At 45.8% G+C, this 25696-nt stretch overlaps 1 protein-coding gene across 3 annotated transcripts in view; it reads left to right on the top strand.

The window, feature by feature from the left end:
• KIF6 (kinesin family member 6) overlaps positions 1 to 25696 on the top strand; it is a 392154-nt gene that overhangs the window by 328192 nt on the left and 38266 nt on the right. For all 3 annotated transcript variants that reach the window (XM_045498079.1, XM_045498078.1, XM_045498080.1), the window contains one exon: positions 18310 to 18360. In XM_045498079.1, the coding sequence (XP_045354035.1) occupies positions 18310 to 18360 (51 nt within the window). The remainder of the gene's footprint in view (positions 1 to 18309; positions 18361 to 25696) is intronic.

Below are 25696 nucleotides of genomic sequence, written 5' to 3'. Positions count from 1 at the left end.
ATCAAGTCCCACGTCAGGCTCTGCACTAAGCATGGAGCCTGCTTAAGATTCCCTCTCCCCCACTCTGCCCCTCACTGACTCACACTCTTGAAGAAAAAAAAATGAAAAGAAAAAGATTAAAAAAAATCAATACTGAGTTATCACTACATCCCTATTAAAATAGCTTAAACAATTTTTTTTTCTAGACTGACAGTACCAAATGCTAGCAAGGGTGTGGAGCATCTGGAACCCAGATATTACTAGTGAGGATGCAAAATGGTACAGACACTTGGGAAAACAATTGGCAGTTTCTTATAAAGTTAAGCATAGACATGTCGTACAACCCAGTATTTAGCCTAGAGAAATGAAAATTTATGTTAACCCAAAAGCTTATAGATGTTTATAGCAGTTCTGTTCTTAATGGCCAACAATGAGAAATAACCCAAGTGTCCGTCAACAAGTGAATGGATAAACTGTGTACATACAACGGAATACTACTGGGCAATAAAAAGAACAAATTGCTGACACATATAAGCACACACAAAACCACAGAGGCATTGTAAGGAGTAAAAGAAGCCAGTCTCATAAAGCTTTATAGTCTCTTACTCCATTTATATGACATTCTGAGAAAGACAAAACTATAGTGATGGCAAGCAGGGGTGGAGGAGGGTATGACTCCAACAGGGCAGGATGAGGGGACTTTGGGGGGCACAGAACTTGGGGGAATCTTGATTGAGATAATGGTTACGCAAATCTGTATATGTGTTAAATCTCATAGGACGGCACAGTAATACACACACACACACACACACACACACACACCCAAGTCAATTTTACACTATATTAATTTAATATAAAAATAAAATTAAAAAATAAGGGGCACCAGGGTGGCTCAGTAGGTTAAGCATCCAACTGTTGATTTTAGCTCAGGTCATGATTTCATAGTTTGTGGGACTGAGCCCTGTGTCGGGCTCTGCACTGACAGTGTGGGGCCTGCTTGGGATTCTCTGTCTTCCTCTTTCTCTGCCTCTCCCTGGCTCGCACACATGTGCATGCTTTTTCTAAAAATAAAGCCACCTGGGTGACTTGGTTAAATGTCCTGAACTTCTGTTCAGGTCATGATCTCACAGTTCATGAGTTTGAGCCCCGCATGGGGCTCTGTGCTGACAGCTCAGAGTCTGGAACCTGCTTTGTATTCCGTGTCTCCCTCTCTCTCTGCCCCTCCCCCACCCACACTCTGTCTCTCTCTCTCTCTCTCAAAAATAAATAATAAATAAATAATAATAAAATAAAAGTATGAGTCCACCAAAGAAAGAAGACAGGAGGCAATATAAACAGTGTACCTCAGCTATAATTTTGAAATGAGTCTTATGCGGAGAACAGAATTATTTTTTTTAATTTCTAGAGAAAGGGTGCCTGAGGCGATTGTGTGTGGGTTGAGGATACAGTGTTGGTGAACTATTCAGGCTGAACAGAGTGACAGTCTTTACCACAGTTTTTCCTGAGTTTGGGCAGTTTGGCATTAGAAGTGAGAGAGTAGGACACTGAGGACTACTCACTGATCAGGAATATCAGTGGAAACCCTAGGTCCTGTGATTGATTTATTTGACAATGGTCGTGCATCTGTGAAGTTCAAGGCTGTGTGGGGGGCACACAAATCCCAAGAGTCCCAGCCTTATAAGCTTTGGGGTGCTTATAGAACAGCTGAGAAGTAGGACAAAGAAGACTCCTGTGGTTGAGCCCTGGGGTTACTGTGTCGAGCCCCGTAAAATACCACACGGTGAGGGCTTCTCAGCCTGGCTCTGTTGGTGGAGTAGCAGGTGACCACAAATGAGTGTCCTGTGAAAGATTGGGAGACATCTTATCAGAGATAATCATCTAGAAACAATTTCTCCTTGTATGCTCAACCCAGCAAATTCTATGGGTTTCTTAAACACGTGTCAGGAGATTTTTTGGTCTCTGTCTCACTTAAAGGCAGTTTGCTTATTTTTTAGTAGTTCTGCACATAGCAGCATTTCATGGAGCACTGCCCCCTACCCACCCCGCAGCCAGACATGTCTTTCCCTGACTTCCTACATAAGCTGCCAGTTTCTATCGGGCATAGCACAGAGTGAGTAACACAGGCCCAGGGACCCAGGCCGAGGAGGATGCATTGTTTGTGTTGTTCTAAGGTGAGTCCTCGAAATGGCTCAAGTCCCTCATGCCCCCAGATGGAGCCCACCTCTGCTGGGGAAGTGGCATTTACCCCCATGGCAGCATGTCACTGCCTTCCTTCCACTGTATCACGTGAAAGCTGATCTCCCAGGAAAAGAGTTAAGGAGCTTCTGTTGTCAGAGCTTCATTTCCAAGGCGTCCCCTGAAAAGGGAAACAGAGGCAGCAAGAGAGATATAGTAACTTACCCCAGCATGCAGAATGGGAGCCAAGGTTCTGGCAGTCTGGTTTCTATTAAAATATGGTCAGTAGAAAACTAGTAGCTGCTACAGGCATTCCTATCTGCCAGGTCAGAAAATCTAGCCCCCATAATACTAGCCAGGCCTATAAGAAATCAGGCAGCAGACTGGCTGGAATATTTAATTTCTTCTGCCTCTCTCTCTCTCTCTGCTGGCTTGGTTGCCAGAGAATTAAGCTCTATTTTTAAGAGACTACATTAGCTGTAGGAGGTACTGATCTTTCTCAGACAAGGAGGCTGAAGAACAAGAAATACAGGATAGGGCAGATGCTGTCAGAGCCTCACCCTTGAGTACTATACGTGTGCACACTAGCATGTAGAGTGGCCTAGTTGCAGGGAATTAACACCTCTCCCTGCCCCAGGAGTCCTCAACTGATGTCTATTGGAAGTTGGTGTATATACACCCCACCTCCCTCACCCCAAGGGGCACAACTTGGAGGTGTTGTCCTCCACTGTCCCCAGAGGTGCCCAGTGCCATTGAACTGGACTTTGGTCACAGTGACTGCTGGGTTGCCATTGCCCCCCTTACTGGCTGCTTTCTCTCCCTGTCTCACTTCCCCACCTTCTTATCAGTTGGTCCAGGGATCACTTCCCAAATAAGCTCCTTGTCCTGGAAGATGCCACATTAAGATAGGGTGTCACCACAACTGAAATGGCACAGGGAATATGGAGAACACTGTGAACGGGGTTATGCAGGCTGGATCTGAGAGGGCTGAAGTGGGTTGGGAAACTGCAGGAAGCCCTGAGGCCCCTTTGGGAGCTTCCTAGATGTCACCATCAGTATTGACAATGTCACACTGATAGGAATCAGGGGTGCTCTGTTTGTATCTGTAGCTGTCACTTTCTTGCTGTATATGCAAGATCTTAACTCACCCATCATTCATCTATTGTATTAGCACAGTTGATGATTTCCTGAGATCCAGGTAAAAACTACCAATTCCAGGAAACGCCCCCTCCTTGTTAAAATAACAGCCCCCAAAGGATCATTCGCACCAGTCTGCTAACACGTAATTCTGCAGAAAACAGATCTTTGCAATTCTGTGGTACAGAAAATTATTACCTCAAGCATATCGTCTGCAACAGACAGCATTCTAAGGCCCAGAGTGAAGTTCTCACCAAAAACTGCATGTCACATGTATTCACTCTTCATTGACACCCTGGACTATGAGGAGAAAAGATTATAAATATTCATCACCATGAAGAAGGAGTCAGATCTGTTTCCAGTGACAGATCAGCATCAAAATCCTTTTATAGGAACCTGAGTGGATTCACAAGCTTCTTCCCCACAGCCCTGCTCCCCCTCCTTGCCACACTCACACAAGTTCTGCAAAGCAAGAACTATTTCAAGTTGAGGCCTTCTGGGATAAGGAACAATCCTTGGATTCCTCTGTTAATTCCTTGGCCTTCTAGGGCCTCCCAATGCTGACCAAATGTAGATCAGGTATGTTTGTTTTGGACCCCACGAAGCTTGGCCAGCGTGGCCAGCATAAAGCCGTCTGCAAAATATTAGCTTCTGATATTTTTTTAACTTTTTTTTTTTTAAGAAAGAGAGAGAGTGAGGACTGGGAGGGGCATAGGGAGAAGAAGAGAGAGAATCCCAAGCAGGCTCCATGCTGAGCATGTGGGACTCAGTCCTACAACCGTGAGGTTATGACCTGAAGCAAAATCAAGAGTTGGACGCTCAACCAACTGAGCTACCCAGACACCCCATTTGATATTTTTAAGAAGGGCAAAAAAGAACAAATTTAACCAGATCTCATTTCTTGAGAAATTTGGGAGTTCAGATTGGCATCAGTTAGGAATAGACTCATCCAGGCTATGTTTGAAAGATGCTTTCCTTTTCCAGTTGCAAGGCCGTCTTACCTCTCACGTGCCCCTAAAGGCCCTCCATTCTTGTTCTTGGACTGGGGACAGCATCAGAGGAAGATCCTCCCAGTGAGTCTCACATGTGTATCCTTGGCCTCACGAGCCAGTGACAGCCAAACACGGCTGGTTCTCTGTTTTTATTCCCAGATTATTATGGCTGAAGTCCCTACTGGCTTTCCTGATAAAAATTAGTCCATTCATCTCAAAACAAGTCCCCAGACTGATCCTGAGAGGATCCCCAAGGACGGCCTCTTAGATGCTCTGTCATCCGTATGTGCCTAGGATCCCTCATCTTCCCTGGCTTCCTCATCTTTGTCCACACTGCAGAGGCTGCCATATGCTGGGCCTGCTGTCCATTGATGGTGGCATTGCTTGCAGCCACTGCTCCAGCCCCAGGGATCCTGCTTCCCTGGCTGCCACATTTGACTAGGCCAGGCGGACTTTTCTAAGAACTTACCAAAGGCTCGGGCTAATGGAAATGCCTGTGGGAGAATAGCTAACTGCTACTTCTGGAAGTGGAGCTCTTGGAGGGCTTTCACCCGGTGGCTCTGGGCCTCAGCCAGGCATTCCAAGGCCTGCTTCAGTCTCCAGGTCCAACATCCCCTTTATATATTCACTCTCTCTAAGTCCACTGTCTGAACTCTTAGCGCTGACAAATAGTTCACAGCACTTTGTTTTCCCAAACTCTGGGCTGTTCAGTCTTAAATGACACAAGCAAGTCACTAGTCTGGGTAGGCTGCACCCGGTGACCAGCTCTTTGCCATTCCTTTCTCAATGGGGATGCCATTGGCCTGTTGAGTTGGAGAGTTCTTTATTGTGCAGGACCAGATGCAGCTCACTAAATACCAGTAGTGTCTTTCCCGTGTTTTGATGATTACCCTTCAGTACCTAAATGAGAAATTTCGTTTATGTGCAAGGTGAAGACCGGACTAGACCTGCACATTTATGCCACTCTGGTCTGTCCTGCTTGAAAAGCACTAGAACAAGTTCTTGAACAGGAACATGCACCTGTGCCATCTGTACTAGGCTTCTCCAGAGACAGAGAGCCAATAGTGTGTGTGTGTGTGTGTGTGTGTGTGTGTGTGTGTGTGTGTGGAGAGAGAGAGAGAGAGAGAGAGAGAGAGAGAGAGAGAGAACTGATTCATTTAAGGAATTTACTCCTGTAATTGTAGAGGATGGCAAGTGCAAATTCTGCAGGCTAAGTCTATAGCTGGAGACCCAGGGAAGAGTTGAGTTACAACATCAACTTAATTGGATAAGGCCCATCCACATGACAGGCAGTAGTAGTCTGCTTTATTCAAAATCGGCTGATATAAATGTTAATCACATGTAAACGTAACATCCACACTGGTATCTGACCAAACATCTGGACACCATACCTTAGCCAAGTTGACCCATAGAATTAACCATCATACCATCTAAGCACAAATCCTAGATTTAGGGAAAAGAAATTTTCAAGATGCACGGGCACATAGCTCTGCTAGAAAAAATACAGCCAGTGTGTGTTTCTGAACACAGAACACCTAACTCTTACGCTGAAACACCTGCATTTGGGTTATCTCGTTTTTAGAGCTTCTTCAAGAAGAGTGGAACTTAGCCTTATATATATGGACCTCAAGTGGTCCATTAAATGATTAGATTATCTCAAACACAGCTGTTTGCCTTGATGATAATATCTAGACTCTTCTGTAGGAGGCAGAATCTGTTCCTAATTCTGAAAATTCTAATCTCCCTAAGTTCAAAGAATGTGAAGGTCTGCTGTCCTGGCCCCTGTTAGGCCCCCAGAGCAACTGATGATCAACACACTCCATGAGCTGAACGGAAAGCAGCTTCTGCCGTAATGAGAGTTCTCAACAATTGCTGTGCCCTACGATGTATGCTGTCTAATTTGTAGAGTACAGTTGTCCATCCATCCCCAGCCCTGAGGGACCCGAACATCCCTGTGATAAGAAAATCCACAATTAAGTATTAAACCTTTATATGAAAAACTAAATTAAGTTTGCAAGTCAACCTCTGACAGGCCCTACAAATATTTGTATATTCACCAGAACAAAGCACTAAAGCCAAGAAGATGCTAAAGAACGTACAACAGCATCTAATTCATCTTCAGTTTGTCATAATGAGTTGTGTATATTTAACTTCCACTTACCATTCCTTAATATGCTGAAATTTTTTCAGGAACTCTCTTCCCAAAAGTTTCAACATGAAGCTTGTAAGTTATTTTTATCTTTGCATTTTATGACAATTCCGTCTCTTTGTCTACTTTTCTTCTGAGTGTTCACTGCCTGATCTTACCACTTGGGAGTAGTTGACTCCCCAGAGACACAGCACCAAAACCTGTGCCATCAGCCCTGCGTACACACGTTCCAACTCCCCAATCCCCTCCACCCTGCTCCTTCTGATGAAGGAAGAAGGTGCCTCTCAGGCTGTATGTACTTCCCCCTTCAACTGGCTTCATCTCTCCCAGGGCTTCATTGCAGAAACCTCCCTTCCAGTTTTGCTATCTGCTTTGCCTCCTTCTTCTGATCCTAACTCCCTGGATTTCCTTATTCTCCACTTCTCCCCCCAAAATGAGCAGCAGGGATGAAAATCCTTACAGAAATAGAGCCACACATACTAGCATTTCATATAGGCAGAACTCACGTTCAGGGAGGGGAAACCATATTCTCCCTGAACCATGTCATTTCCGTAAAGCATCCTCTGCAAAATGGTCAGCAAGTCTTTGCCTCTCTCTTTCTTCCCCTCTCCTCTTCGATAATATGTAGCCATAACAGAAACAAAAAGAGAAAAAGTCCTGGAGCACCTGGGTGGCTCATTCAGTTAAGCATCTGACTTTGACTCAGGTTATGATCTCACAGTTTGTGGGTTTCAGCCCCATGTAGGACTCTGTGCTGACAGCTCAGAGCCTGGAGCCTGCTTCACATTCTGTATCTCCTTCCTTTCTGCCCTTCCCCACCCCTCTCTCTCAAAAATAAACATTAAAAACTTTTTTTCATAAAAAAAAAAAGAGAAAAGAGTTCTAGTGCTATTTTCTGGAAGAAAAAAAAAAACAAAAAACAATAAAAAGATGAGGGTAGTAATCATCCCAGGCCCTGAAAACAGAGGACTATTACTACCAGCATTTCAAGCAAGCTTATTAAAAAGTCATTTACTTCCAATTACAGAAATCAATCATATTTGACTATATAAAGGAATATGAAAGACCCAGCTACTAATGAAAGTAATGGTGAATTTGAGGGTAATGATCAGAAGGCAGAGGTTTTGTATGTGGGGTCCCACATTTGTAAAATGTTTTTATGTTTAAATTCATCTAAAAACTAGAATCACTGCCAAATCAAACATCTTAGTGCCTGGGGTTTCCTTTACACCCTTTAAGTGAGCTCTGCCCCCTACCTCCATGGTTCATGAGGGGCTAGTACAAACTAGCCTCCAGTGTGAGCTAGGGGCACTGGGAAGAAGTGGACTATGCCTGACCCACCCACACTGGAGCAGAGGAGCCTGAATGTGCCCAGGTTCCTCTGGGAGTGTCCCCTGTGCTACCTCTGGAGCTTCAGGATAAAAACCAGAGGCCATGCTGTATGGACCCTCCCTGTGCCCCCGAGAGCAGCCCTAGAAACCAGAGCCACGTCTTCAAATGGAAAAAAGGATTGTGGTCTATAGTTACTCCTCCAGGGCGGGTCTTGAAAGCTGGTTATATCCTTCCCTTGCTGAGATAAGACTTTCCAAGCATCTAAAGTAACATCTTTTGAATGGATGCCAACACAATCATGAGCCCTCAGCTCCCTGAGATGGTTAGTATTTAACAATTCATGCTGGTTGCTGAGCTGAAAATTTTCCTCATGCTTACCTACTTGCACATTTATTTGAGCTTTTAACAAATGCGCTAATTTACTTAATTCTCTGAATATGTTTATGGAATATTATCGCATACTGGAATAGTGATATCAATAAACTCCTTAGCTTAATTAAGTGTATATAATAGCCAAATGCCTAAGCTTCAGACAGAAATGTGCTAATCTCCTATGATTATTATGATTACTTGGGTAGCTGGAATGAATATCCCATAGGAAAAGAATCAGGTCTCCCAGACATGGTATAATTTGGTCATTTTTTATAAATGAGAGCATTCCCCCAAAATGTGATCATCATGTACTGTCCTGGTGATAAGAAAGGAGCTGTCTTGAAGCCCAGACTGCTGTCTGGTGTTTTCATCCCAAGCTGAAATGCTCATCAATTATGGGGCACATCCTCCTTTGCAAGATAGGGCCAAGGTGACGGGGTGCTCTTGAGAAAATCCCAGTGGGGAAAATCAAGGCAAGTTACCATGTGTTTTTCTTGAAATTATTGATATTAAGAATGAGCTATGTTTTTCCTCTCTCTGCAACTTAAAAATGTTACCAAGGGGAAGAAAAGTCTTGAAATCTGGACAATTGAAATGTCATGTTGGAACGAGAAGGCTTAAAAACATTTGCCCGGCATTTAGACCATTCATGGCCTCCCACTCAGTGCCCCGTCACTGAACCTTTCTCTTTGGGGAATCCAGGAAAGGACACATCTTCCCTGTTCCAAGGGAGAGCTGAGGGCTTCTCAGGGGCCTCCCCCAGCCCAGGCTGGTGGAGATCCCTTGGTTTACTTCCCTTCCTTGACTTGGGAAAGGCTGGGCTTCCTCTGACTGTCCATCTTCTGCCCTTGCCTTTCTTGTACGTGGTCCAGGATGATAACAGAGGACCGAAAAGTAAGCTGGGATTCCTCATCACCCCCCGTCCTGGCACTGGGACCCGGGCTGTGAACATTTTCAGTCAGCACCCATGACAGATGACATCACTGTGCAGCAGGGACCCAAACACGGTTGTCAGCATGCTGTAGTAACATCCTGTTCCCTCTCAAGGAAGCAAATTGCAGTGGGTTTTTAAATTTTAATTTCTTTTTATAAATATACACAGACTTTTATATAAATCATAAATCATACGTACCCTTCTTTTTTCCTCTTGTTGGCTCCTACCTCCCCTACCCAATTCATTCTCCACCCTCCGGTAACCCATCCTAACAGCTTTGTGGGTGTCCGTCCACATGACCTCCATGCTCATATGGCCACACACACGCATGTGTGCACACAGTTACATACACATGTATGTAAGGCTCTTGCCATTGTTTGACCACAGGACCATTTACGTCCTTTGTTCTCCATTGTCTTCTTTGCTTGCTTTTTTTCCTTTTCTGCTCTATTCAATTATTAAAATCTTGGCATTCCCTCCCTGCAGCCCTCCTGCTGCCTTTTTTTTTTTTTTGATCCTCTATTGATTTGGCTGTTATAGTATGTATTTTTGTTCTTCTAGAATTAAAAAGTAACTATAACAGTGCCTGTAGTTATTCCAGATATACCCTCCACCCACCCACACCCAGGGCTATAGCTTGTTTTAACTCCCCCATTGAACATCCTCTCACCTTATCTCCACCGTGTTATTGTTGCTTAAAGTTTCAGTTTTCACGCAACACACGCGTGCGCACACACACACACACAGTTTTCATGGTCAGGGTTAAGTATTTTTCCTTAAATATTTAGTACTTTTTATGTTCATCACTGTTCCTTTCTCCTACATATTTCTCTGTATTAATTTTTCTTCTTGCTGATCATCACAATAACTTTCTACACTTACACAGTTCTTATATATCCTAGGCACTCTTCTGAGCACATTGCGTATGTGACCTAATTCACTCCTCACAGCAGATACCAGTACTATCCCTGTTTCGTAGAGGAGGAGACTGAAGCACACGGCCATTCGGTAGCTAGCACGACGGTGCCCAGTAGGTAGCCCAGCTGGTATGCCAACTAGGGCACCTGACTCCAGAGTCCATATACTCCATGCTTGGTTGCCTCTCACTTGACTCCCTTTTGGGGAGCAGTCATCTGTGAGTGGTAAATACTCTTAATCCTCTTATGACAGAAAACGTCTTTGGTGTGCCCTCATCAAGGAATGAATGTTGGACTGTGTGTAAAATTCAGGTTGACAGTTTACTTCCCTCCATTGTCCCCATCACCCCTTGCTGTGGTTGAGACGTGGGCTGTTGTCTAAGGAGTTCTGCCACAGGTCCACTGGCAGCTGGGAACAGTGGCTCTTCTTCCCCGAAGGTCAGCACTTGCACTGTGATGTGTCCAGGGCAGGTCTGTCTTCATTTGCACTGCTCCGTATTCAGAGTGCACCTGCAACCCTCTGGCTCACGTCTTTCTTCAGTTCTGGAAAAACACACCTGGGGTCTCCTTCAGTGCTGCCCCTTTACCATGCCCCCTTCCCTCCTTCTAGAACTCTCCTCAGACACCTGGTGATGCCTGTCCGTCTCCCCTCTGGGACTTTTAACTCCCTTTTCCCATTTCCTGTCTTGCTCTCCATTCCATGTTTGGGGTGGGTTTGGGGTGTCTTTTTCCATATTATCTTTCCAATCACGAATTCACCTTTAAAATTGTCCTGCTTGGGGTTTATCCCCTTGTTCCCTCTATTGTTTTTGGTTGTTTATGTCATGACTCTATCTTTCATCTCAAAACGTCTTTCCACTCCACCTATTCTTATTCATACCTATTTGTTGTATGATTTCTTATTCTTTTTTAAAGAAAACTTAAGCTGTCATCAGTCTCCTGGAGTATGCTCAACATACTTATTTTGAAGTCTGTCTTGGAAGTGCTGAGTGGCACCATCATTATGGAGGCAGCACCTCAAATTAGTACAGATCAGTTGAAAGCCGGCAGGGGGGTTCTCTTGCAGACATGCGAGATTCCGTGTTCCAGCGCGGCCATCACAGCACCGTTTGTGTTAGTGGGAGTGGGAGGCAATCTCGTTGTTCTCCCCTCGGGGAAGGGAAGCTAAAAGGTTGGAGTACACACTCTGCAATGTACGTAGTAGTTAGAAACTGAGGACTAGATGCGCATACAGCAACGTGGGTGGATGTCAAAAACACAGTACCGATAAATCAGTACGAAAGAGAATGAGATCTGTAGCACAATATTACTTTCATAGCTTAAAAATTGCACAGAAAACTTGAACACAAATTGTAATGGCCACCTATCAGAGGCATAGGGGGATCGGAATTAGGGACGGGGCATAAGGCACGGAGATAAACACACGTGTACACACGTATGTAGACGCACACATGTGCATACCTACGCATACATACATACGTATGTACGTACATGCAGGGCTTTGCTCATACTGACAAGATAATATGCTGTAATCTAAAGAGTAAGACTAATTCAGCCCTTTGTGGGTGTGCATTAATAAATGTCTGTATCTGTCTCTCCAGAAAATTACTTTCATCAGTAATGAATTCATGTTCCAGCTATTAATTTTACTATCATTTTTAGCATTAGATTTATTCATACATTTTGGCATTTTTGTGGGCAGGTCCATTTTTAATGAAACACATTTGATTTCTTTCTCTTTCTCTCCCTTTGTGCTCATCCCTCTCTGTCTCACAGACCCTCTAGCCCCCTCCCCCCGCTGAGTCTGGAAGACAATTCGGAGTCACTGCTCCACAGGGATACTGGGATGTGGCCCATCTGGTCAGAGCGTCAGTGGGCAGCTTGGTGTAGCAACGGAGAGAGGCTGAATGTGTTCCTTTCTTCCTCCATGGGCTTGCAGTAGGAAGGGAACCACAGCCCTAGGCAGCACCTAGGAGCACTCTGTTTTCCTCGGTCCCCTTGCAGCCACAGGTGTGGGGGCAGGGGACCCTCACCCCACCCTGCAGCTTCAGTCTGTGTCTTGCCCTTTTAGTCATCTTCCTGCTTCTGGACCTGGAGCCCTGCCAGCTAAAAGCCCAGACTCCACTTACCATTTTGCATTTCTGGCCCACTTCTGGTCTTCAGAGATCGCTCTTGAAATCTAATCTAGCAAAGTCTTATTAGTCTCCTGTTTGATTTTATTCCCCATTGCTATGCCTCAGTCGATTTTCAAATTATACAAACAAGTTTAGATACAACCTGATGAAATAGATATTAGCAAGGAGGAGATGACTGCACTTGATTTGAAGGCTTCAAAGGATTTACATAGTCCTGTTTGTTGGAAATTCATCTAAGGATTAAACACATAATTTGTGCTAGGCCCATTAATTTTACAAATAGCCTTACAAACAGTCTTTAGGGAATCTAACCTTTTGGTAATCACAGTCCCCTGTGTTAGAGTACAAAGAAACCGGCATCCCACGCCACAGCTGAAATCAACACTCTGAATTCAGACGCACTAACTAGACCTTCCCCCTCAAAAAGGCCCCTCAGTCAGGCAACATAATTCTGTGTATTCTCCCCTCACCCCAATCCTGCTACTGAAGTTTGTTTTGTTTTTACCCAGATGTTATATAGTAGTATAATCAAGTAGAAGAACAGATTTTTACTTAGGTCCAGAGCCCCTAATGGGGCTCCTGGGTGGCTCAGTCGGTTAAGTACCTAACTCTTGATTTCAGCTCAGATCATGATCTCAGGGTTTGTGAGTTCGAGCCCTGCATTGGGCTCTGCACTGACAGCACGGAGCCTACTTGGGATTCTCTCTCCCCACTTCTCTCTACCTCTCTCCCACTTGTGCTTGCTCACTCTCTCTCTCTCTCTCTCTCTCTCTCTCTCTCAAAATAAATAAACATTAAAAAAAAAATGACCGAGGATCCTGCCAGTAGCCTCCCCCTACCCCAGCCCTACTTCTCCACTCAAACCCTCCCTTCCAAATCCCTGCCCCAAACGAGCTATGCCTGGCCTCCTCCTCCCTGTTGCCCCCACGGTTCTCTTTGCCTGCAATCCTTTCCCATCCCCACCTTAACACCTCTGCCCCCTTAAGGATACACCCAAGGCTCACCTGTGGTGATGATGCCTTTCATAATGCCACTAACCTGCCTTTCCTCCTCCAAATTTACGTCCACCATTGGTTTGACATTTTGCCACTTGCCCTTCAGGCTGGCATCTTATGAATATAGTATCCTTTCCATATGTCTGAAAGTGCCTTCGTCCCTAAAACTAATCTGGCATGACACATAGGTTGATACGTTATCCCTTCATCCTCCCGAGAGTCTTGAGATATGGTAAAACAGATATTATCCCAGTTGTTCTATTACAACCCATTTTTCAAATGATAAAGTTGAGGCTTAGAGATGTTACGTAACCTAACAGGAACCTACTTCCTACTAGAAGTAGCAGAGTTGGGATTTGAACCTAACTCTATGTACCTACAAGATTGTAATTATCTTCCAGTTTAACCAAAATGGCAAAGAGGTTTGCTTCATCTGGAGTCCAACTCCCAGTGACTGGAGATAGCTGCGCAAAGTGCTGTGCTGAAGAGCCAGACCCAGGCTCAGCGGGAAAGCAAACCATCCATGAGGGAAGAGCAAGATCTGCCATGAGAATCCGAAGTAGGCTCCAGGCTCCGAGCTGTCAGCACAGAGCACCACGCGGGGCTCAAACCCACGGACCATGAGATCATGCCTGGGCCAAAGTCGGACACTTACCCGACTGAGCCACCCAGGTGCCCCTCGTGCTGGCTTCCTTGAACTAGAAGAGACTTCTTAACTAGTTTGTGTATTCCACAGCACTTAGTGCTTAGTGCTTAATATAGTGCGTGAGCGATAAATATTTACTATTTGATAGTGATGTCAGCATCCTCAGTAAAGCACCGCATCACAGAAACTGCACGAACAGCCTGCAGACGGCCATACTGGGAAAGCCAGAAGTGAAGAGCTCTGCTCTGGACCAGCTACACAGCTTTCACTTGGCGACCAAGTTCAAACTAACCAGCATGCAAAATAAAATGTGAATTTTAAGGAAAATGGTTCTATCCAAAAGACGACCACTGTAAAAAAAAAAAAAAAAAAAAAAAAAAAAAAGTGTTGCTTCTGCATGATGCTAATACTTTTCATATGAACTACTTGGTACAGAAAAACCATACACCATGCTGCCCTGCACGTGGTGGTTTCTAAGGTCATGTGTCTCCTCTGGAGCTCCCCATGGGTCGTTGCAGGCTCCAGGTACCCCACCACCCCCCTGCTAACATCCCCACTCTGGCGATCAATGAACCAGAAAGGGAGAGAAGGTGTTTGTGGCATCTGTTGTAAATTATTGGAGACAAGATTACTAATTACCACCATGTTCCTACAAGCGGAGCCTTCCCTCCTTCTCCTCCCACCGCCCCCCTACCCCCCACCACTGCCGCCCCAGCTTCCTCCCTGACCATCTCCTGCCTCAGGCTGGGAGTTCTCTGTTTCTGTTTCATCTCTTTTCCATACTTCGGCATGAAGATGTGTCCAGGAACCCAGGCCAAAACCAGCAAATTTATCACCATGCTAATGACAGCAAGCTGCATGCTGAGTGAATTCTGCAATCCCCCTCAACTCCTTCTTTTGCCAAAATCTGCGGAAATGCAAGATCCAGCCGATTCCAGAGACTGTTATCTTCACATGAAGAATGACTCTGTTAGAAAATGCAATTAGGTATCAGCCATAAGGCTATTTTTAGAAGCTTGTTTGGGAAGATCTCAAAAACAAAAATCGCCATGTGGTAGGTGATGTTAACCATTCCACCCAAATTGAGCATCGCTACATACATTTAAAACCTACCTTTATCAATATGTAGCATTATCAAGGGGATGGCTCATTGTTCTGGGAGTAGACATTTCTGTTTGTGGAGGTTACAGAACTGACAGTCCTCAGTGGCAAATCTTCCTCGTTATTTACATGAGCAACTGTTCCCAGGCTGGAAGCTATGGAAGATCCTTAACCCTGTCATTGCAAAATAGCTTCCCCTGGGTTTGGGGAAGGGAGCCCGTCATTCCAATGGGAGCAGGGGAAGTCGTGACATAGGAGGCTGAGCACCTACGGGGGTGAGGCATGAGGTTAGGAGCATGTCGTTGAGAAGGCACGTCATTGGGTAGGCCTGCCCGTGGTCAAGGAGACAAGATGGCAGGAGTCTCATTGGGGAGGTAGTTTCCCAAGGAGGAATGCAACCCAGTGTGTCCCCAAAGCAGCAAGACACTGTCCAGTCTCCCCAGGAAGGAGGTAGCGAGGCACGGAAGGCACTCGTGGAGTAAGTCACCAGGCCAGAGTCCGGGCACCACAGCAGCATGAAAAGGCCCTTAATGACCTGCTCCAAGTCTAGAGCTGTTTTTAAGTGGTATGTTGTATTTGTCACAGTTGTGCCTCCTTTTATTTGAGGAATGCATGTGCTATGTCTCAGCCCAGCACCACCCCTGTGCTCTCAACTCCTCTCCCCTGCTGATGTGGACAGTAAATGTCATGTTGCTCAGAGTGGGGACAAGATCCCATCTGTGGCTGTGGCTGGCCTGGGTTTCAGGTCATTTTCCTGCTGGCACCAGGCTGGTCTGGTTCTCACCCTAGAGCCATATTTGCACTTCTCCACCTCCCGCTCAACACATTCCCTAAATTCTTACCCTCTCCCACTTGGAATTAGGGTGCAATCACTGCTTATGCCCAATCCTTGGCTTCCTATCTGGGCACAATCCTCTCCATTGGGGACACATGGAAACCAAGGCACAGACTTGCTCTGTGACACACCTGGAGACAGTGGTCTCTAAGAGGAGCTGAAGGAACTGATGACATTGAACGTAGAGAGGACAAGTCCAAGTGGAGAAATCATGGCCTCCTCAGTTCCTCACTGCCAGTGAGAGAGGACCCCTCCTCTATGCTGTCCCAGAGAGCTGACCACATCCAAATCTGGAAGGTAGAGGGAAGCAGGTGTCAATATCACGTCAGTAATTCCTTCTATACAATTTAATCAGTGGGACAGCCTGGATACATACAAGTCCTACAAGTAGAAGGGATTCCTGAATTGGGTGCGACGTTGAAGTGAATGGCGTCTGCTGTCCCTCCCAGTCATAACATTCTAGAAGTGCCCTTAATCTTCCAATGAGTGATGGGGTCTCCTGTGACTGCTTCATCATCTACTCATCTTTTGAAAACTTTGAGGTATTGAATATATTCTACATGAAGAAAGGAATACATTAGACAAGGGAGCAGTGAAGTTCCCAGGCCTTCTCAGAGTCCACAGTGGCCCGATCACATCTCCCAAATGGGACATGTAATGCAGACAGCACTGACATTTTAACAAGTGTGCTGAGCCCTTGGATATAAACAAACTCCCAGGCGGATTCTTCACCCCTCTTTCCAGCACGAAGTCATAGAATTGCAGTAGACATGGAGGAACCCTGGAGGTCACTTTGCCCCAACTCCTACCCAGGGCAAGAGTTCTTGCTTTAATGCCCCATAGATTGTCATCTAGCCTCTGCTAGAGCACTGTCAGGAAGGGACCCACTGCTCTGCCAGGAAATGTAGTCCAGTTTGAGACAACTTAATCCACATTGAGACAGTCTTTATTGTGAACTTCATTGTGAACTTTATTGAGCCCCTAATCTGTTTTTATTCAACTTGACTTCTCCCCTCAAGAGTAGGACAAAAATAAATCTGTTTTGTTGTCCAAACGACAATTCAGATTTTTTTTAAGTTTATTTTTCTTTATTTTGAGAGGAAGAGAGAGAGAGAGAGAGAGCAGGGGAGGAGCAGAGAGGGAGAGAATCCTAAGCAGGCTCTGTGCTGTCAATACAGAGCCTCAAGTGGGACTCAATCTCATGGTTCTTGAGATCATGACCTTAGCCAAAATGAAGAGTTGGACACTCAACCAGCTGAGCCACCCAGGTGCCCCAGTGTCCAGATTCTTAAAGACAGTCATGATCTCTGATGCTCCTCTCCCTCCAAGTCTTTTCTTCTCGATCTAAACATCTCAGATGGCCTTGAGTATTTCTCATATGCCATGATTTTAGATCCTTCACCATCCTAAACAGAATTTTCTGTAAATATTTTCTAACATTCCTTATGAAGAGTAGCCCCTAGAACAAATACCAAATGTGGTCTGACCACTACAAAGTACATATGCAGAGTATACCACTATCACGTCTCTTCAACTACACACTATATCTTTAATAATGCAATGTGGAAGAACATATGTCTCATACCCAATGATCAATTGCTGTGTTCCTATTAAGGTTATCATCCACTAAATACACCATATTTTTTACTTGACACAATTTCATACAGCGTCAAAGAAAAAAAGGAGATTTATTTTTTTAATGAAATTTATTGTCAAATTGGTTTCCATACAACCCCAGTGCTCATCCCAACAGATGCCCTCCTCAATGCCCATCACCCACTTTCCCCTCCCTCCCACCCCCCGTCAACCCTCAGTTTATTCTCAGTTTTTAAGAGTCTCTTATGGTTTGCCTCCCTCCCTCTCTAACTTTTTTTTCCCCTTCCCCTCCCGCATCGTCTTCTGTTAAGTTTCCAGGATCCACATAAGAGTGAAAACATACAGTATCTTTCTCTGTATGACTTATTTCACTTAGCATAATACTCTCCAGTTCTATCCACGTTGCTACAAAAGGCCATATTTCATTCTTTCTCATTGCCAAGTAGTATTCCATTATATATATAAACCACAACTTCTTTATCCGTTCATCAGTTGATGGACTGGTGCTGCCACTCTGGAAAATGGTGTGGAGGTTCCTCAAAAAATTAAAAATAGATCTACCCTATGACCCAGCAATAGAACTGCTAGGAATTTACCCAAGGGATACAGGAGTGCTGATGCATAGGGACACTTGTACCCCAATGTTTATAAAAAAGTAGATTTAAAAGTGTCCCTATAAATTATTAAAAGATCAAGTCCTGCCTCCCCCTTCATTAATAATAGACAGAAATACTGAAGAGAATAGGGCCCAACAAAGGTTATGAGTGACAAAGATCATTGAACCCAAAGGTGAAATGCATATTTGCAATGATGAGTCAAAGCCCCAGCATGGCAGTCTGTTCTTCCAGCACCATCCAGTGCATCAGAGGAAGGGGTCTTCTTGAAGCCATGTCCACTCTTGTCTTCCTTGCTCTATCTATCTATTTAATTTTTGCTTGCAACTTGGTTCTGAGGCAAAGTCTTCCTGCAGCCTGTAGGAAACTCACCAGTGGTTTTCCTTTGTGTCTTTGACAGGTCGCTTGAAAGAAGAAATCACCCAGCGCCATATGCAGCAAGTAGCTCTAGGTGGGTACAACATGAAGTCTGTGGGAAGAAGGTGAAGGTAATACAAGCTGTAGGGTCTTGGAAACCTAGACCCACCTCAAAGATAATCCATCTGGAACCCTCAAGAAGGTTAAGCAAGGCAAGGTTTGCAGTTAGTGCAGCTTCCTTTGGATGCCCCTCCTCTCTAGGACCAGTTACCCCATCCTGTGTGGCTGCTCTCAGCTGTCAGGACCTGGCACCCCACCTTCTCAGCTGCTGCCTCATCCCCCTAACCCTTCCACCCCACACCTTAACCTAAGTTCACTCTGTGTCCCAGCTCCTCAGGGCTCTACTCTGAGCTTTCCAGAGTTACTACTAACTAATCCTAACAGCAACAATTGGTGGTGAAAACAGCTACTGTTTTCTGAACCACCCCTGTGCACTGCCGTTTGTGCATGGTCTCCTTTCTCCTTCACGATAGTCCTAAGAAGTGAGTGCATTTTCTAGATGAAGGAGATCCAGTGACTTGCCCAAGGTCACATGGCTAGGAAGTGTTGAAAAGGATTTGAACCCAAGTCTCCGAGTCCACACCTGGGGCTCTCAGCCCCCATGCTCTTCACTGCCAGCAGTGATGGGCCCACTTAATACAGTAATAATGTAAACACTGACGAACACAGTGATAGTGTAAGAGGACCTTGGCACCTTTTAAGCAGTAGACAGCTTCAGCAAATGCCCCCTTTGATATGTGACCCAAGGAAGTCACTTGGGAGGAAAGTTCAGCTCCCAGAAAGGCTGGGGGAGCAGGTATCCCGGGCAGGGCCACGTTGTTTCCTCTCCAGTGGGCCTGGGACCAAACACTTACAGAGCTCTGATTAAATAAGCAAATCATGTATTCCAAACAAAGGGTTCCCCTTCACATAGCCTGGCCCTTTGAATTTCCTACAGTTCGAGAAATCCATGACCTCTAAAGGGCAGATGGAAGAGCGCCCCAGTGTCATAAAGATGACCCATTGGACCCCAGGAATTTGGACTGTTTGGAAGTGGGTTGTTTAGTTTCAGTAATAATAATGATCTCATCAAATAGCCAATGGTTACATCAGAAACACAGAATAAGGAAGCCTGAGGCACACTGACTAGAGCTTGAACTTCCCGCTGTTGGCCTCACCGCTGGGAGGTCTGGGCCTCCCTTTGCCAGAGATGCAGGCAGGGAGTCAGAGCTGAGCGCCTCTTCCAGCAAGCATCCAGGGCTCCCTGGCTGGGCTAGGGAAGGGCACGGGGACCTCTATTGGGAAGTGGTGCCAAGGTGACCTTCAGGCCTCACGGGTAGGTCACCGGATGGGGAGTCATCCCTGAGGAGTGTCGCTGGGCCCCACATGTCAGGGCTGCCATCTGGCCCTTTCTCCAGTCTTCACGATGCCGAGCAACTAAAAACAATGACTGGAAAATACCAGTCAAATAATTGGGGCTTTCAGGGCAGAGGTGCTCTATCCTCTCTGGGCCCCCACCCCTCCCAGCCCCAGACAGGCCTGGGCCTTTGGGAAATGACTGCACGTCTTTAACCACAGGCTTCTCCTTAATTCCTCTGCTCATCTCTCTGGGAGCCTTCTTCTGAATTACAGCAGGTGTCAGGTTCAACAGGGCCCAGCTTTGCCTGAAGTAATCAGCAGACTTCAAAGAGAAAGCACTTTGGATGGAAGTCTAATTAAGAGCATTTGAAATACCTATTTATTTTAAAAGCATACTATCCCAATTAGAGAAGAAGTGTTAACATCTCCCAGCTGCCATTTTGAGGTTAAATGCCATGTTTTCAGTCCAAACTTCTCAGGAGCTTGTCTGACAGAGCTTCAGAACCACCCGCGCTCACGTGTCCCCAGTGACCACGTGCCAGAATTCTTCTCATGGAGAGAAACCTCTCATTGCAACAGATTGTTTATAAAGCCGTTTCCTGCTTAACCCTCACCCTTCAGGCTAGTGTCGGGGCCAAGGGCCAGGACCCACAGCTCTGCTCTGGTGAGAATCAAAACAGCTCAGTGTCTTTGGTTTCCTGGTGTTCTTGAGTTGAGGCTTCCATTGGAGGAACGGGGCAGTGACTACATCTGCTCTTGCCCTCCCCCTCTCTGTTCTCCTTCCTTTGTCTACTTCTCTCTACTTTCCCTCTCCCTCCATTTTAAGTATTCCCTTTGGTATTGTTTCTTTCTTGTGCCTCCATATTCCTAGATTTCTATGAAAGCGTAGGTCAGGTTGGTTGGTTGTTTTGGGGTGGGGAGGTGAGAGGGGGTCAAGAGGTAGGCTGAGCAGGAGAGGTTTTCTCACTTATTTTGCGTAAGAATAGGTCTGTGTATGTAAGAGGAGGTGTATGTCCAAGAAAATTCGTATAAAGGCAATCTCATATCTCAGAAGAGCAAGGATTTAATGGTGACGTGAAAGGCGCCATGTGGAAGACTGTACATTGGTGGAGGTAAGCCAGATTCAGTGGTGTGCTGGAACCAGCTCCATACCCATCAGATGAGTGACCGTTACTATTTTGGAAATTTGGAGATCCCTGGTAAAACACAGCTGTTGTTAAAAATTAAATGATAGAGGGCGCCTGGGTGGCGCAGTCGGTTAAGCGTCCGACTTCGGCCAGGTCACGATCTCGCGGTCCGTGAGTTCGAGCCCCGCGTCGGGCTCTGGGCTGATGGCTCAGAGCCTGGAGCCTGTTTCCGATTCTGTGTCTCCCTCTCTCTCTGCCCCTCCCCCGTTCATGCTCTGTCTCTCTCTGTCCCAAAAATAAATAAACTTTAAAAAAAAAAAAAATTAAATGATAGAGGGCGCCTGGGTGGCTCAGTCGGTTGAGCGTCCAACTTTGGCTGAGGTCATGACCTCACAGTTCGTGAGTTCAAGCCCCACATTGGGCTCTCTGTTGTCAGCACAGAGCCTGCTTCAGATCCTTTGTCCCCCTCTCTCTCTGCTCCTCCCCAGCTTGTTCTTTCTCTTTCTCTCTCAAAATAAATAATTAAAAAAAATTAAATTATAGAAACTTACAATTGAATAAGTTATATTAAAAAACAAAGTCAACAAATACTCAAAACTGATCACTTCCTAACTACAGATCTTCCTTGACCTACAGTGGAATTACATCCTGATAACCCTGTCATCAGTTGAAAATATCGTCAAGTCAAAAATGCATTTAATACACCTAACCTATCAAACACCTAGCTTAGCTTAGCCTGCTTTATTTTTTTATATATTTTTTTAATTTTTTTTAAAGTTTATTTATTTTTGGGACAGAGAGAGACAGAGCATGAACGGGGGAGGGTCAGAGAGAGGGAGACACAGAATCTGAAACAGGCTCCAGGCTCTGAGCTGTCAGCACAGAGCCCGACGCGGGGCTCGAACTCACGGACCGTGAGATCATGACCTGAGCCGAAGCCGGCCGCTCAATCGACTGAGCCACCCAGGCGCCCCAGCTTAGCCTACTTTAAACGTGCTCGGAACACTTACATTAGCCTACAGTTGGGCAAAATCATCTAACCCAAAGCCCATTTTATAATGAAGTGTTGAGTATCCCGTGTAATTGATTGAAGTCTGTGCTGAAAGGGAAAAACAGAACGGTTGTGCGGGTGCAGAATGGTTGTCCGTGTTCACGTGGCCGGGCAGGAGCGGGGGCACCCGAAGTATGGTTCCTCCTGAATGGGTGTCACTCGTGCACCATCCTAAAGCCAACAAATCCTACGTCGAACCATCATAGGTCGGGGACCATCTGTCATTTACTACATTTTACTATTATCTCTGCCCTTGAAGTTATTTAGCACTACCGTGTCTATATCATGGAACTGTTGTCTTAGGGTGTGCTACTGTGCATCTCTTCCCAGTTTCACATGCAGTGACATCACACTGGCAGCTTGAAATCAGCCTACTGGAACTGTTTATGCCATGGAAATTGACAAACGTTATTGTAAATTGGGGCGCTTTTCCCCCAGAGAGCTAGTTGTTCCACGTTTACCGCCACAGCAGGGGCATACAGATGAACGCCCATTGAGAGGCCAGTTCTGTGCACGCGTGTGTGCTCTTAGGAGGACTTCTCCTCCTCTTCCTCATTGAATATCTAGATCCTGGTTCTCTCTTCGTTTACTGCCTACCTGATGAACCCTGGTCCTTTTGAAAGGGAGTGGACAGGGAAAACAGGGAAGACAGACGTGGGGCAACGGAGGCATTGGCCGAGGGGGCCTCTTGATGTAACAACAGCCAGAGCTTGGGTCCTTTAAGAGAAACAGCTGTGACCAGTTCTATGAATATGATCAACAAATAAATGTTCCTCCCGACTTAAAGGAGGGCCTACTGCTCACACCACTTCAGGAAACAAGAAAACAATGCTATTTTTTAAAAGTTTTTTGGGGGGGGCACCTGGGTGGCTCAGTGGGTTAAGCATCTGACTTCAGCTCAGGTCACGATCTCACGGTTTGTGAGTTTGAGCCCCACGTAGGGCTGTGTGCTGACAGCTCAGAGCCTGGAGCCCGCTTCAGAGTCTGTGTCTCCCTTTCTCTCTTCCCTTCTCCTGCTCATGCTCTGTCTCTCTCTCTCTCTCTCTCTCTCTCTCAAAATAAATAAACATTAAAAAATTTAAAAATAAATAAAATAAAAAATAAATAATAAAAGCTTTTTTTTTTTTTTACATTTATTTATTTTGAGAGAGAGGACAGAGAGAAAGCGTGAGTTGGGGAGGGGCAGAGAGAGAGGGACAGAGAAATCCCAAGCAGGCTCTGCACTGTCCGCGGAGAGGCCAATGTGGGGCTCGAACCCACAAACCGTGAGATTATGACCTGAGCCCAATTCAAGAATCAGACGATTAACTGACTGAGCCACCCAGTGCTATTTTTAATTGGGCATTATTTGGAAATGATATTAATTGAACTAGATTCAGCTAGTTGAGAGTGCTTTGCAGAATTTAGTTATGTGCAGTGTTCCCTCTTTATTGTACTTGCCACCCTGAATGGTATACTATTGTTGGTAACGCAGATGAGGCTGGTCGGCAAACATTTCTTTAGAACTTAGCCTGTGCCTGGCATGGGTCTAAGCTCTCTGCATGTAGTCTCTTCTTTAATGCTCCTAAAATCCCCATGAGGGAGATACTGCTATTACCCTCACCTTACAGTTAAATCCCAAAGGGGCTAAGTGAACCTGCCTTACTTTGCTCAGCTAAGGGACACAAATGCACACGCGTGTCCAGAGCATATACTGTAACCCTCATGCTGCACTGCCCTCTGCCCTGTTCAGGGCATCGTGGAGTTCACAGAGGGACCAAGATCTCATGCCTGCCTTCAAAGGGTTTCTACTCCAGCCAGTGTAAAGGGGAAATACATGAAAAGGTAACTCTTTATCTAATTTCAGATTTAGAAACATATATTATCCTATTCTCTGTACCCCAAACCAATTCAACCTTGGCCTCCTCCATGAAGCCTTGCCTGGCCCCTTCTCCCCAAGCCTTGTTTGTCCCCCAGCCTCACACACCTTGTCTTAGAATGTGTATTTCCATAGCTATATTCTCCACGCTGAAATGTGAGCTCCTGGAAAGCTGGGTGCAGTCAAATGAATCTTTGTACCCCTAGCAGCCAGCACGGGCAATAAATAGGCCAAATCAATACCTCCCCAGATGACTTCCAGACTCACACATCTTGCAAAAGTATAATGAGACATCTGAGCATAAAATAAAATCAGTCCATTTAAAAGAAGTAGAAGGAGTAAGTGCTTTTGGACCCCACGGCTGAGCCTATTACTGTACAGAGGCAATAAATTTGACCCTGTCTTATCTAGCCACTGAGCAAAACGAGAAGCACCCAGAGCCACATAGGTTTCATTTTCCAACAACAGGAAGCGGACTAATTTATCTGCAGAAATAGAATTTCTTTTGGAACTAAACACAAACCAGAATTTATTGTGCAGACCCTTATTAAAGGACACTGAGTGACACGGTGAACGACATTCTTCAACTGCAGTTTTACAAAAGATACCGAAATGTTGTTCAAGCAGATGATTCTTATATCGACCCTCTGTTAGAGCAGGCCTGACATTAAAGCATAACTCATTGAAAACGTTTATGTGAGCGGCCGAGATAATCTGCTCCAGGTACTCTGCTCTCTGATGGTTGCACAGAGCAGGAATAAAACCAGGCGAAGCCAGCCCCAGCAACATGGGCTGTGGCTTCTCTCAGAAGTGTCTCTCTTGAGCAATATGGGGTCAGTGCCAGGCTCTCGTTCTGCTCGCCATCGAAACTCTACCAAATGCCTGTGATTAAAATTTGAAAGACATGTGGCACTACCAGTAGGTGACATGCGTCAGATGAGAGGGACAGGCCATGAGAGCTTTGGGGACTCAGCAGAGGAAGTGGCCCCTGGCAGTTGTCACCAAGGCCACGGGCCTGGGCTGAACCATGAGGAATGGGCAGGATTCAGAACCTCAGAGAACTCAAGAGAAGAGTGCGGAGGTAGTTGTTCTGTAGAGGGTGTGTGTGGGGGAGGGGGTGTACGTGGAGGTTTGTGTATATTGTGTGTGTGGTATGAGTATGTGGTATGCGTGGGGGGGTGTATGTGGGGGCTGATGTGTGACGTTTGTGTGTGTGTGTGTGTGTGTGTGTGTGCGTGTGTGTATGGGGTATATATATGTGGTGTGTGTTGTAGGAGGTGGTGTATGTGGGGTGTGTGTGTGGGTATGTGTGTGTGTGGTATATGTGGGCGGTGGGGATGTGGGGGTATGTGTGGGGGGGGTGTGGGATGTGGGGTGTGTGTGTGTATGTGGTGTGTGTGTAGGAGGTGGTGTATGTAGGGTTTGAGTGTGGGATGTATGTGAAATGGGGGGGGGAGGGAGCGATGTGGTGTGTGTGTGTGTGTGTGTGTGTGTGTGTGTGTGTGTGTGTGGTATGTGTTTGTTTTGTGTGTGGAGGGTGGAGGGAGAGGACTTTGTTGGGGAGTGATTTGAAGTAGTCAAGGGAAAGTCTAAAATGGTGAGTTGGGCCAGTTCACTGAGAGCCTTGAATCTGAGCATTTATCTTACAGGCAGTTGAGCCACTGAATATTTTTGAACAAGGAAGTTTTGGTCAAAGAGGCCTTTAAGGAAAAGGAAGCCCCAGGCAGACATTCATTCCAATTCCTCAGCATTTCTAACTGACCTAGGAGTAAATAATCTGTACCGCCCCAGCCCCATCCCCTTGCCCACCTTGCCCTGCACTGGACTGGCCCTCTGGGGACGCACGCTTCCAGCCCAAGTTCAGGAAGGGCCTCCAGTACTTCCGGCTGTCTCTGAGGAAATCTGCTGCAGACATTGTCCACTTAGATACAGCGCTGCCCTGGGGAGCTGCACGCTGATCACAAGCCATGCAGACTGGCCTGGCCCCTTGTGGGTA

The sequence above is a fragment of the Leopardus geoffroyi genome, chromosome B2 (genome assembly GCF_018350155.1).
Source record: "Leopardus geoffroyi isolate Oge1 chromosome B2, O.geoffroyi_Oge1_pat1.0, whole genome shotgun sequence".
Taxonomy (NCBI): Eukaryota; Metazoa; Chordata; class Mammalia; order Carnivora; family Felidae; genus Leopardus; species Leopardus geoffroyi.
This window is presented reverse-complemented; position numbering and strand designations above follow the sequence as displayed.